Raw genomic sequence first — 12,849 nt, 5'->3', positions numbered from 1 at the left:
CTCTCTCTCTCTCTCTCTCTCTCTCTCTCTCTCTCTCTCTCTCTCGTTTTGGTCTGTAATCCCCTTTCTCATTTCCTTGCAGAATGTAATGCTGCAATCCACAAGAAATGTATTGATAAAATCATTGGTCGTTGTACAGGCACTGCCACCAACAGCAGGGACACCGTGGTAAGTTCAGCAGAACTCTTAAGTCCTGCACCAAACTGCCTTCCTCTTACCCTCCTGCCAGACTCCCTTGCCCTTTCGTTGGCTGTTCTCTTGTCGCCACAGCCCCATTTACTATCCATTCCTAAATGTCCACAAGAGCAATTTGATACCAGCCAGACAGGGGTGGGTGGGGGGTGGGGGGGAATGGGGAATCTGGAGTCCCACCTCTTACTCACCAGGTAAAAAGGGCAGATCCCCTTCCTGAGGCTTTTCATGAACTAGAGGTTTACACAAGAATTTACCAGTGCAATGATCACCAGAAAGCAGCTCCTATGTAGATATACAGTATCCTCCTAGTACTTCATAATGTCTGTGTCTGTGCTACTGGAGGTGGGTGCTGTCACTCTAACACTTTGTTCTGTAGTTCCAGAAGGAGCGTTTCAATATCGATGTTCCACACAGGTTTAAAGTGAATAACTACATGAGCCCGACATTCTGTGATCACTGTGGGAGCTTGTTGTGGGGGCTGGTCAAACAAGGACTCAAATGTGAAGGTGCGTCTCTCACTTGTCCCCAGAGCTCAGCTGATATCATCTGTGGGTGTCCTGCACTGATTCACTCTTAAAAACTGCTGTTTCTCTTCCTGCTGCAGAATGTTTGATGAATGTGCACCACAAATGTCAATCCAAAGTTGCCAATCTTTGTGGGATCAACCAGAAACTGATGGCTGAGGCACTGAACCAGATTAGTCTGGTAAGTAAAACCCAGCGCTGGGGATCTGGGTGTCTGGCTTTGGTGAACTGTGGATTTTTTTTAAAAAAAAAATAACTATTTAAACAAAGTTTGGATTTTCTATCCATACCAATTACAGCAACAGAAATTACAGAATGAACAGTCATAGAACGAGCTGTGGGGGAGATGCAGGGGTGTGTTGGACTGTTTCAGCTGTTTGGATGTTTAGCTGGAATGAGACTTCCGTGTCTTCGTCCAACTTGCCTGTGACAACTCTTTTTGCAAAGAGTTATTGAAATTTATCCCATTTCTCTTGCTTTTCCTACAGGCCTTCAAATTTGAAATCTCATATTAAACCTGTTTTTTCCAACCTTCTGAACAGCGTGTCCCAGACCATAATTTGCTGCATAATTATAGAATCATAAAATGGTGATCATGCTGGCTGAGGCCATTCAGCCCATTATCCGTTCTGGTTCTCTGAAGGAGTGATTGGCCTAGTATCATTCCACACTGCCTTCTCCATGTAACTCTGGGAGTGGCAGAAAATGCTGACCCAGACTGTGATGCCGATGTCCTGTGAACAAATATAATAAAAATGTACTTCATTAACCAGCTCTCAATGCTATTTTAAAACCTCGTGCACATATCCACCCACATTCCTCTGCTCTCCCTCTTAGAATTGTCTCCTGTATCTTGTGTTGTCCTTCCAGGTTCCCTGCTAACCAAAATGTATCATTTCACCGTTCTCTGCGTTAAATTTAATCTGCCATGTCTCTGTCCATTCCACAGACTTGTTGTGTTTTGGAAATTCTACACTATCCTCATCGTGGTCCACAGCGATTCCAAATGTTGCACCATCTATACGTTTTGACCCTGTTCACCAAGGACTAGGTCATATATATTAAGAAAAGGCAAGGGTCCCTAAGAAACTGCCCTACAAACCACCTCCTGCCTGATCACTGATCATGACTTTGTTTCCTCTCACTCAGCAACTTTCATAACTTTGCTCACAACTCTGGTGTGCAGCACTTTATCCGATGTCTTTTGGAATTAGCTATACTGTCCTGAACTGCAATACCATCATCAACATAAAATCATAAAATGTTTTTTTGTTTTTTAAAAAAATCCCAAAAATAGTTCTGGGAAATTCATTAATTACAATTTGCACTAAGAAATCCATGCAGGATTTTCTTAATTAATCTTAATTAATAATTAGAGGTGGCTATTACAAGGGGGCACAGTTTTAAAGTGAGTGGAGGTAGATATAGGGGAGACATCAGAGGTAGGCTCTTTACTCAGAGAGTGGTAGGGGCGTGGAATGCATTGCCGGAGAGGGTAGTGGAGTCGGCCTCATTAGGGGCATTTAAGTGGCTATTAGATAGGCATATGGATGATAGTATAAGGTAGGGGTGGAGATTAGATAGACCTTAGGTTTGGGGTAAAAGTTCGGCACAACATCGTGGGCTGAAGGGCCTGTACTGTGCTGTACTGTTCAATGTTCTAATCTGCACCTGCCCTCACAGCTATAAATTTTTGTCCCAAATTCCTTTTTCTAGAAACCTTCTGTGGTTAACCACTGAGGTTAAACTGGCCTGTCATTACTGGATTTAACCTTAGTGTGTCTAATTAAAGATGTAATATTGAAAATGCTCCAGTCCTCTGACAACATTGCTGAGTCTCAACAATTTTGGAAAGTTACAGTCAGTGCCTCTGCATTTTTTTGCACTCACCTTCCAGACAAAATTCTCCTCCTCTTGCCACCACTATTTAAAAATCAGCTCTTGCTCATCTAGCACATGGATGAGGCAATCTTTTTTTTTGTCTGAGGGTTGAGTGTTGTTGGAATAGTGTTCCTGAATTGGTGTTGGATGCAGACTCTTTTGAACATTTTTAAGACAGAGATGAATATATTCTTAATAAAAATCAAAAGAACTGCAGATGCTGTAAATCAGAAACAAAAACAGAGTTCAGTTCTGAGGAAGTATCACCGGACCTGAAACATTAACTCTGATTTTTTCTTCACGGATGCTGCCAGACCTGCTGAGCTTTTCCAGCAACTTCTGTGAATATATTCTTAAGCAAGGGATAGGCAGGTTTGTGGATTTGATGTCACACTCTGATTTCCCCTGATCTTATTAAATAGCAGGACAGAATCAAGGGGCTGAATGGCCTCATTCTGGTTTTTTTTTGTCCTTCTAACCTTTTCTGGTTTTCTACCAGATGTTTCTAAATCCATATTCCTCTGGGCTTACCAACTCCTGCTACTGAAAACACTTTATTGAATTGATTAAAACTCCATGTTAAACATTCCATTCACTTTCACTGGAGGACAATATCAGCTTCTCCAGTAGTTTCACATGTTTAGTTGAGAGTAATACTGTTCAATGTTTAAAATAGTTTTTATTCTTTCAGAAATCATCTACTCGGAGGTCTGATAGCAGTCTGCCTGACAATTCAAACATTGGAATTTATCAGCCTTTCAACAACACCGGTGGTCCTGGAACCCCACACATGGACAGCACAGGTAACTACATGGACACTTCCTAAGCGAAATTCGAGAGTGAGTCTGGAGCTGGTGCTGTGACTTTGGAATACTCATTGGTACAGCTGAAAAATGTGAACCATGACTGAATCCTGCTGGAGTTAAGGGGAATTGCAGCAGCAATGAGTTCTCTAGGCTGTTGCTGATTAGCCAGGATGGCACATATTTTCCAAGGTTTTCTACAGGGTGGATTGTGTTTGTGTGTATTCAAGGATGAAGTTAGTCAAATAAACAGTTTGACAACCCAGTGGCAGTAGTAGGAGATCACGTTGGAAGTTGACTCAGTGTACATGCGTCCAGGAAGTATTGTGATGGAGGGGTAGGAGCAGGATGATTAATCCATGAGGAACTCCAGTTACCAGCAAGAGATTTGGAAGAGGATTGTGTGGTCAGGAGCTTTTGTTTATTTATTCATTTGTGGGATCTTGGCATCAGTGTTTAGACTGGCATTTATTGTCTATCTCTAGTTACACTCTAGAGGGTATTAGGGAGGGAATTCCAGGATTTTCACCCAGGGACACTGAAAGACTGACAGTATATTTCCTAAAGAAGATGGTGAGTGGCTTGGAGGGGAACTTTTGAGGAGGTGGTTTTGCCATGTATCTTCTGACCTTTTCCTTCAGAAGTGGTCATGGGTTTGGAAGATCCTGTCCAAGGATCATAGAATCTCTCCAGTGTGGAAGCGAGCTATTGGCCCGACAAGTCCACACCGACTCTCGGATGAGCATCCCATCCAGACTCACCCACCTACTGTAGCCCTGTAACCCTGCATTTCCCATGGCTAATCCAGCTAACCTAGGTATCCCGAGACACTAAAGGCAATTAACATGGCCAATCCACCTAATCTGCACATCTTTGGACTGTGGGAGGAAACTGGAGTACCAGGAGGAAACCCATGCAGACATGGGGAGAACATGCAAACTCCACACAGACGGTCACCAGAGGCTGGAATTGAACCCGGGTCCCTGACACTGTGAGGCAGCAGTGCTAACCACTGAGCCACTGTACCATCCCTTTTTGTTTTTGATGGCCCCTCTCTTTTTCAGACCCCCCCCCCCCCCACCTCCACTGCCAAACTAGTTTAAACCCTCCCAGTTAACACCAGCAAGTCTCCACACAAGTATATTGGACCACCTCCGGTTCAAGTACAACCTGTCCCTCTTATACAGATCACCCCTACCCCAGAAGAGATCGCAGTGATCCAAGAACTCTGGTGAATTTCTGCAGTGCATCTTGTGGATGATGCACACTGCTGCTACTGAGCATCGGTGAAGGAGGGAGTGGATGTAGCACCAGTCAAGCAGGCTGCTTTATCCTGGATGGTGTCAAGCTCCTTGAGTGTTGTTGGGGCTGCACCCATCCAGGCAAGTGGGGAGTATTCCATCACAATCTGGACTTGTCCATCATCTACAAGATACAAGATACAAGATTTGGGGAGTGAGGAGGTGAATTACTTGCTGTAGGATTCCTAACCTCTGACCTAGTGTTGCTTTTTTATGGCTGGTCCAATTAAGTTTCTGATCAATGGTATCTCATAGGATGTTGATAATGGGGAATTCCAAGGAACTGCCATTGAATATCAAAGGAAGATGAATAGATTCTCTTGAACTAGAGATGGTGATACCTTGACACTTGCGTGGCATGGGTGTTATTCATCACTTATCAGCCCAAACCTGGATATTGTCTAGATCTTGTTGCATTTGAACATGGGCAGTATCTGAGGAGTCACGAATGGTGCTGAACATTGTGCAATCATCAGAAAACATCTCCATTTATGACCTTATGATGGAGGGAAGGTCATTGATGAAGCAGCTGAAGATGGTGGGGCCTAGGACACCACCCTGAAGAACTCCTGCAGAGATGTCCTGGAGCTGAGATGATTGACCTCCACCAACCATGACCATCCTCCTATGTCTCAGGTATGACTCCAACCACCAGAGAGTTTGCCCCCGATTCCCATTGACTGCAGTTTTGGCTGGGGCTCCCTAATATCACACTCGGTCAAACATTGTGTCATGGTTGAGGGAAGTCACTCTTCCTCCCTTTCTGAGCTCAGCTCTTCTGTCCATACTTGTCTGAAGGCTGTAATGAGATCAGGAGTAGAGCGCCCTGGTGGAATTTCAGCTGAGTGAGAGTGAGCAATTGTTGCTTTGTAAGTGCTGCTTGTTACACGATTGTCGGCCATTCTGCTCAGGATGGTGATGCCCCAAAGTAGGCTGAGGGGTGGTAATTGGCCGTTTTTGTTTGGTTTTAAACTGATGCATGGGATGTAGGTGTCACTGTGGAGGTCAGCATTTGTTGCATGTCCCTAATTTCTCTTGAAATTGAGTGACTTTCTTGGCCTTGCAGAGGGCTATCAAGAGTCAACAATATCCTGAGGCCTGGAGTCACATGCAGGCCAGACCAGGTAAGGACATCAGATTTCCTTCCCTGATGTTTTAACGGTGGGATCCCTCGTTTTGTTATATTGATTTGTATTATATTGGATTCCAGTTTCATCTGGTTGCTGTGCTGGGATGTGTCTCCATGTTCCCGGAGCTCCAGCCTGAGTCAGATGGTGGTGCAAAGATGGTGGTGTAATAGCAACAACCTGCCCTGCTTTTTATGCAGGAATGTAGCTGGGTACTTATCCATGTTGTCAGGTAGATACCAGTGTTATAGCTACACCAGGCAGAGCTTAGTCAGGGCTTTGGAGAAACTGGGATAGTGACCCAGTCAACAGCCGCTTGGATGTGATTAGCTAATTTACAAACGTGGAACCTGCCAGCACAGGAATGATGGGCTGAATGTCCCCCTTCTGCATTTAACAATTTTGTGATTGTGACAGAGACTGCATATCAGAGAGATGGCAGTTGGAGAGGATTGTTTTAAGACGGGGTGACTTGCATAAAAATCGCAGAAACAAGTTGTTGTCTGCCGAGTCTTACTGTTTGTCTTCCTGATGAAAGCAGGGTGTGACGTGATGTCGAATATGTAAAAATTGTTATTTCATGTGATCTAATGTCCCTAGCATGATCAGCATCTGGTCATTGAGTCACAGAGCATTGAAACAGGCCCTTTGGACCACCATTTCTACACCGACCAACAAATACGAAACTGCTCTAATCCCATTTACCTGCGCTTGTTGCATAGACTACTATGCTCTGGCATTTTAAATGCTCCTGAATTGTTGTGAGAGTACCTGCGTCCGTGACCCTCTCAGGCAGCACATTCCATATTTCTACCACTCTCTGGGTGAAAATATTCTTTCTCCAGTTTCCTCTAAACCATTTGCTCCACATTGTAAACATATTCCCTCTGGTCTTAGACATGTCCGCTATGGGGAAAAGATTCACACAATCCGTGCCTCATAATTTTGGGGTCTGTCCCTAACTGAACAGAATGGTTTGTGAAGTCATTACAGAAAGCTGTAGGTCTGAATCAATGAAGTCCATCTCACTGACTCTGCAGAAATAATGGTTAAAGAGTTGCTCCCTGAGCTGTACCTGCCAGGCTTAGTAACATGTTCAAAGCCACCCCATTCAGAGGGGAGCGGTGGTGGGGCTGGGGCATTTCTGCTCAAGATCTCATCCTGTCCTATGCCACTGCCTTTGACAGTAACTGTTAAAGGAGTCTAATGACCAAACCCTCCGGTCCTTGTCCTGTTCAAATGTCCGTTCCTGATGAGTAGTAGCAGGGTACATGGAGAAGCCAGGAGAATGTCACCGCTCATGTGGGGAGTTAGTGCCAACATGAGGGTGGCTTCCTGTGCTGTTAGAATCCTGTGATTCAGGAGGCCTAAGACACCGACGTGCATAGAGTCATAGAGTAATACAGAATGGAAACAGGCCAAACTGGTCCATGCTGATCGTGGTGCCCACGCAGCTAGTTCCAATTGCCCACATTTGATCCCTATTTTTCTAAATCCTTCCCATCCACGTACCTATCCAAATGTTTTTTATACGTTGCTATTGTACCTGCCTCAACCACTTTCTCCGGCAGTCTATTCCATATACGCACCACTCTCTGCGTGAAGAAGTTGCCCCTCAGGTCCTTCTTAAATCTTTTCCCTCTCACCTTAAACCTATGCCCTTTAGTTTTCAATTCCCCATCCCTGGGAAAAAGACGATATGCATTCATCCTATCTATGCCCCTCAGGATTTTATACACCTCAATAAGGTCACCCTTCAATCTCCTAAATTACAAGGAATAAAGTCCTATTCTATCCAACCTCTCTATAACTCAGGCCTGCTAGTCCTGGCAACATCCTCCTAAATATTTGTACAATTTCCAGTTTAACTATGTCTTTCCTATAACAGGGTGACCAAAACTGTACACAATTCTCCAAGTGCAGCTTCACCAAAGACTTATACAACTGTAACATAACGTACCAAATCCTACACTCAGTACCTTGACCGATGAAGGCCAGCATGCTAAATGCCTTCTTCACCACCCTGTCTACCTGTGACACTGCTTTCAACGAACTATGTACTTGTACTCCCAGGTCCCGCTGTTCTACAACACTCCTCAGGACCTTACCATTTGCTGTATAAGTCCTACCTTGGTTTGACTTTCCAAAAATGCAACACCTCACACTTATCAGTATTGAATTGCATTTGCCAATCCTCAGCCCATTTCCCCATCTGATCAAGATCCCTCTGTAATTCTGATAACCTTTCTCGGTATCAACGATACCTCCTAATTTTGTATCACCCGCAAATTTACTAATCATGCCTTGTACATTCACATCCAGGTTATTGATCTCACTCGATTGCTTATGTTCGTCATGTAAACCATGAAATGCCCAGTTTGTCATATTCTGCCTGACCCAGTGCTCTCTGCCTGACCCTTTTCCTGTTTACAGACAGTCACCAATATGGCAGGTTGTGGGAAGATGGTTCACCGAAACCACCACAGCGAGGACCCAGTCTCCGTCCCAATTCCATGAGGAAACTGACAATCGAGAACTTCACTCTCCATAAAGTGCTAGGAAAAGGAAGCTTCGGGAAAGTGAGTGTGGCTCCAGGAGCTTGAATTCCGGTTTATATCTGTCTTTGAGAGAAGACTGCTACTTCCCCCATTACGGGGAATCTTTCTCCTTATTCTCTGCTTGCTACCTTTGGAATGGGGTTCGTTTTAAGTTTGAACTCCTCTGTTATCTCCCTGGGGAAATCAGTGATGACACTGTAAAAAGTCTCTGGAACACTCCCCTGATGCCCAGCTGTACCTCAGGAGCAGAGACAGGGCTAACTGAGCATTGGTTCATGATGAGCCTGAATTGTCCAGTTTGTTGGTCTCAGTGCTACAGCATGTAGTTGCAAGGAGTCCGCCATCACCTGCCCCCTCACAGGAGGCTGTTCCTCCTGGCTGATCCCATCAAATTGCCCACTTCAAGTTCTTCAACATTTTTGTTCGTGGGACATGGGCATCACTGGCTGGGCCCAGCATTTACTACCTGTCCCTAGTTGCCCCTTGAGAAGGTGGTGGTGAGCTGCCTTCTTGAACCGCTGCAGTCCACGTGCTGTGGGTTGACCCACAATGCCCTTAGGGAGGGAATTGCAGGATTCTGACCCAGTGACAGTGAAGGAACGGATATATTTCCCAAGTCAGGATGATGAGTGGCTTGGAGGGGAACTTGCAGGGGGTGGTGTTCCTATGTATCTGCTGCCCTTGTCCTTCTAGATGGAAGTGGTCGTGGGTTTTCTCTGAACATTTGAATGGTTTGAATTGGAAATTTTTAAAAATTGTTTACTTCAAAAATGCCATCAGAGGTAAAACCTCAAACAAATATAGATCAAAATTGAAATATCAACCCATACCAAAGTGCAAAGAAAACTGATGATAGATATGTTTAATCATTCCAGAGTTTACCGCAGGTTAATATGTCTTTAGTGATTGACCAGGTGCTTGTTTTGGTAACAGGTGTTACTTGCGGAGTTGAAAGGAAAGGGTGAGTTCTTCGCTGTGAAAGCATTGAAGAAGGATGTGGTTCTAATGGATGACGATGTGGAATGCACGATGGTGGAGAAACGGGTTCTGGCTCTGGCCTGGGACAATCCATTCCTCACCCACCTGTACTCGACCTTTCAGACCAAGGTAACAAATAATCACAAACCAAGAGAAGTCCTTCATCAGAATCTCGCTATCAGGCTCACTGTGGAGAAGAAGTCGAAAGATTGTCACTGCATCACAAGAATATTAAAGGGAAAAGATTTGAGAAAGGAGTTTGTGGAACTGAATGGCTCCCTCCTGGGGTGATGGTCAATAATTGTACAGTAAACTGGGTAACCTGGACAAAACCATAGAGTCTGAGCATGGAAATAGACCCTTCAGCTCAACTTGTTCATGCTGACCAGATTTCTTAAACTAAACTAGTCCCATTTGCCTGCATTTGGCTTACATCCCTCTAAACCTTTCCTATCCATGCACCTGTCCAAATGTCTTTAAATGTTATAATTATACTTGTCTCAACCACTTCCACTTCCTCTGGCAGCTCATTCCATATACACACCACCCTCCCTGTGAAAATGTTGCCCCTCTGGCCACTTTTAAATCTTTCCCCTCTGGTTTTGGAGTTCCTTACCCTGGAGAAAAGATCTTTGCTATTCACCCTATCCATGCCCCTCGTGATTTTATAAACCTCCTATAAGGTCACCCTTCAGCCTCCTACACTCCAGGGAATAAAATCCTGGCCTATTCTTATAACTCAAACCCACTACTCTTGGTAATACGCTTGTAAATATTTTTTGCACCTTTTCCAGTTTAATAACCACCTTCCAAAGCAGGGTGACCAGAATTGTACACGGGTACTCTAATGCCTTAACAACACACAGTACGCCTTAACAATGTCTTGTACAGCTGTAACATGATGTCCCAACTGCTTTGTCTGAGCAATGAGGGCAAGAGTGTCAAATGTCTTCTTCACCATCCTTGTCTACCTGTAATGCCCCTTCCAAGGAACTATGTACCAGCACCTCCTAGATCTCTCTGTTTGACAACAGCCCCCAGAGCCCTACCACTACCTGTGTAAGTCCTGCCATGGATTTTCTTACCAAGGTGTAACACCTCACATTTATCTAAACTAAATTCCATCCGCCACTCCTCGGCTCATTGGCCCAGTTGATCAAGATCTCTTTGTAATCTTAGATAACCTTCTCCTCTGTCTACCATGCCACCAATTTTGGTGTCATCTGCAAACTTACTAACCAGGTTTCCCATATTCTCATCCATATCGTTTATATAAATGACAAACAACAGTGAACCCAGTACCGTTCCTTGCAGCACACAGCTGGCAAACCACTTGAAGTGATTTATAGCCAATGAGCAAATCTAAATCATTGTCCACATTTGAGCAGGCCAGTTGAGCTGTGGCCTTTTTGACTAGTTTTAGAACCACCCTCAATCCCCATTTCTGAAATTGATAGGGTTCTGGGTGGATAACCAGGCAAGCTCTGATTGGCTGAATGGCTTCTGGCTCTGGAATTGATGCTGGTGTTAGTGGGCGCCTCAAGTGGCATTGGAGACTGAGTCAGGATTTGGGACTATTGGACAGATTATATTCTGGTAGTTGGGTTGATGATAGAATGTAGACAGAGATGGTTGAATTGCACCCGGTAAATTTAAAACCTAAAAGTCAATGTTTTGTTTTCATGGACAGGAGCATCTGTTCTTTGTCATGGAATATTTGAATGGGGGTGACCTGATGTTCCATATTCAGGAAAAAGGACGTTTCGATCTGTACCGAGCGATGTAAGTTAATCCCCCACCTACTCTCCCATCCCACCACCACCACCAGCAACAAGAGGTTTCCGAGTACTGAGCTAAGCTGAACCACCCCATCCTCCTCTCCTCATCCCTAACCTGTTCTGTTTATGTATTGAAGTATTGGGCCAAAATGACATTTTTAAGAAGGCACGTGAATTGATTTAGAGAACAGGAGAACCTACCTGGTGAGATAATGACTGGAGTGTTTATGATCCAGAGAGAGACAGATGGAGAGGCCGGAAGCAGGTTCCATTCAGAAGGTGCAATACCAGCAGATGCGCTGCTAGCAGTTTCAAAATAACTAACTTTTCCTTTTGAGTTTAGTAAGAAAAGTCAGAGAGGTAACCGGTTTCTTGGAAGACATGCCAAATAAGAAATTCAGAAGCGCAGATAAGAATGATACCTCACTGGGATTCAGTGTCTGTTAAGGTTATTGCTGAGAAAAAGAGTTGGAAATTCTTGTTCACACCAAAAATGGAAATTGCTGGAAAAACTCAGCACCTTCAGCAGAGAAGTGGAGGAGCGGATTGGGAGGCAGATACTGGAAAGGTGCAGAAGTCACAGGGTTGTAGTCATGGGTGACTTCAACTTTCCAAATATTGATTGGAAACTTTTTAGTTGTAATAGTTTAGATGGAGCGGATTTTGTAGTGCATTCAGGAAGGATTCCTGACACAGTATGTAGATAGACCAACACGAGGAGAGGCCACTTTGGATTTGGTGCTTGGCATTGAACCAGGCCAAGTGTTAGATCTGTTGGTAGGAGTACGTTTTGGCGGTAGCGATCATAACTCTGTTATTTTTACAATAATCATGGAAAAGGATAGGTACATACAGCAGGGTAAGGTTTATAATTGGGGGAAGGGTAATTATAATTCAGTTAGGCAAGAACTGAGTAACGTAAAATGGAAACAGATGCTGTCAGGGAAGAGCACTATTGAAATGTGGAGATGGTTTAAGGAACGCATACTGCGTGTGCTCAATATGTTTGTCCCTAGCAGGCAGGGAAGATGCGGTCGAGTGAGGGAGCTTTGGTTCTCAAGAGAGCTCGAACGACTGGTTAAGAGGAAGAAGGATGCTTAAGTAAGGTTTAGGAAACGAGGAACGGAAAAGGCTCTAGAGGGATACAAGTTATCCAGGAAGGAGCTGAAGAAAGAGTTTAGGAGAGCTATAAGGGGGCATGAGAAAACCTTGGCAGATAGGATCAAGGAAAACTCCAAGGCTTTTTACACGTACGTGAGAAATAAGAGAATGATCAGAGAAAAGGTAGGGCTGATCAAGGATTGTAAAGAGAATTTGTGCACGGAGCCTAAAGAGATAGGAGAGGTCCTTAATGAATACTTTTCTTCAGTATTCACAACTGAGAGGGACCTAGTTGTAGAGGAGGACAGTGTGAAACAGGCTGAGGAGGTCGATGTTAGTAAGGAAAATATGCTAGGAATTCTGAGGAACTTGAAGATAGATAAGTCCCCGGGCCTGATGGAATTTATCCAAGGATTCTGTGGGAAGCGAGGGAAGAGATCATAGGGTGTTTGGCGATGATCTTTTTGGCCTCACTGTCCACGGGTATAGTGCCAGAAGATTGGAGAGAGGCAAACATCATTTCCTTGTTCAAAAAAGGGAATAGGGATAACCCCGGAAATTACAGGCCAGTTAGTCTTACGTCAGTGGTGGGCAAATTATTGG

The 12,849-nt window shown here is 44.3% G+C and overlaps 1 protein-coding gene across 1 annotated transcript in view; it reads left to right on the top strand.

Moving 5' to 3' along the window:
• The window catches only part of LOC109918618 (protein kinase C delta type-like), a 75,476-nt gene that overhangs the window by 48,912 nt on the left and 13,715 nt on the right, over positions 1-12,849 (top strand). Inside the window, exons 7-13 of the mRNA XM_048606282.1 lie at positions 83-168; positions 572-701; positions 800-900; positions 3,292-3,403; positions 8,265-8,410; positions 9,323-9,496; positions 11,058-11,149. Coding sequence (XP_048462239.1) covers positions 83-168; positions 572-701; positions 800-900; positions 3,292-3,403; positions 8,265-8,410; positions 9,323-9,496; positions 11,058-11,149 — 841 coding nt within the window. The remainder of the gene's footprint in view (positions 1-82; positions 169-571; positions 702-799; positions 901-3,291; positions 3,404-8,264; positions 8,411-9,322; positions 9,497-11,057; positions 11,150-12,849) is intronic.

Source organism: Rhincodon typus, chromosome 16 (genome assembly GCF_021869965.1).
Source record: "Rhincodon typus isolate 14 chromosome 16, sRhiTyp1.1, whole genome shotgun sequence".
Taxonomy (NCBI): domain Eukaryota; kingdom Metazoa; phylum Chordata; class Chondrichthyes; order Orectolobiformes; family Rhincodontidae; genus Rhincodon; species Rhincodon typus.
Note: the sequence above shows the minus strand (reverse complement) of the source record. Positions and strands in the feature narration are given on the sequence as shown.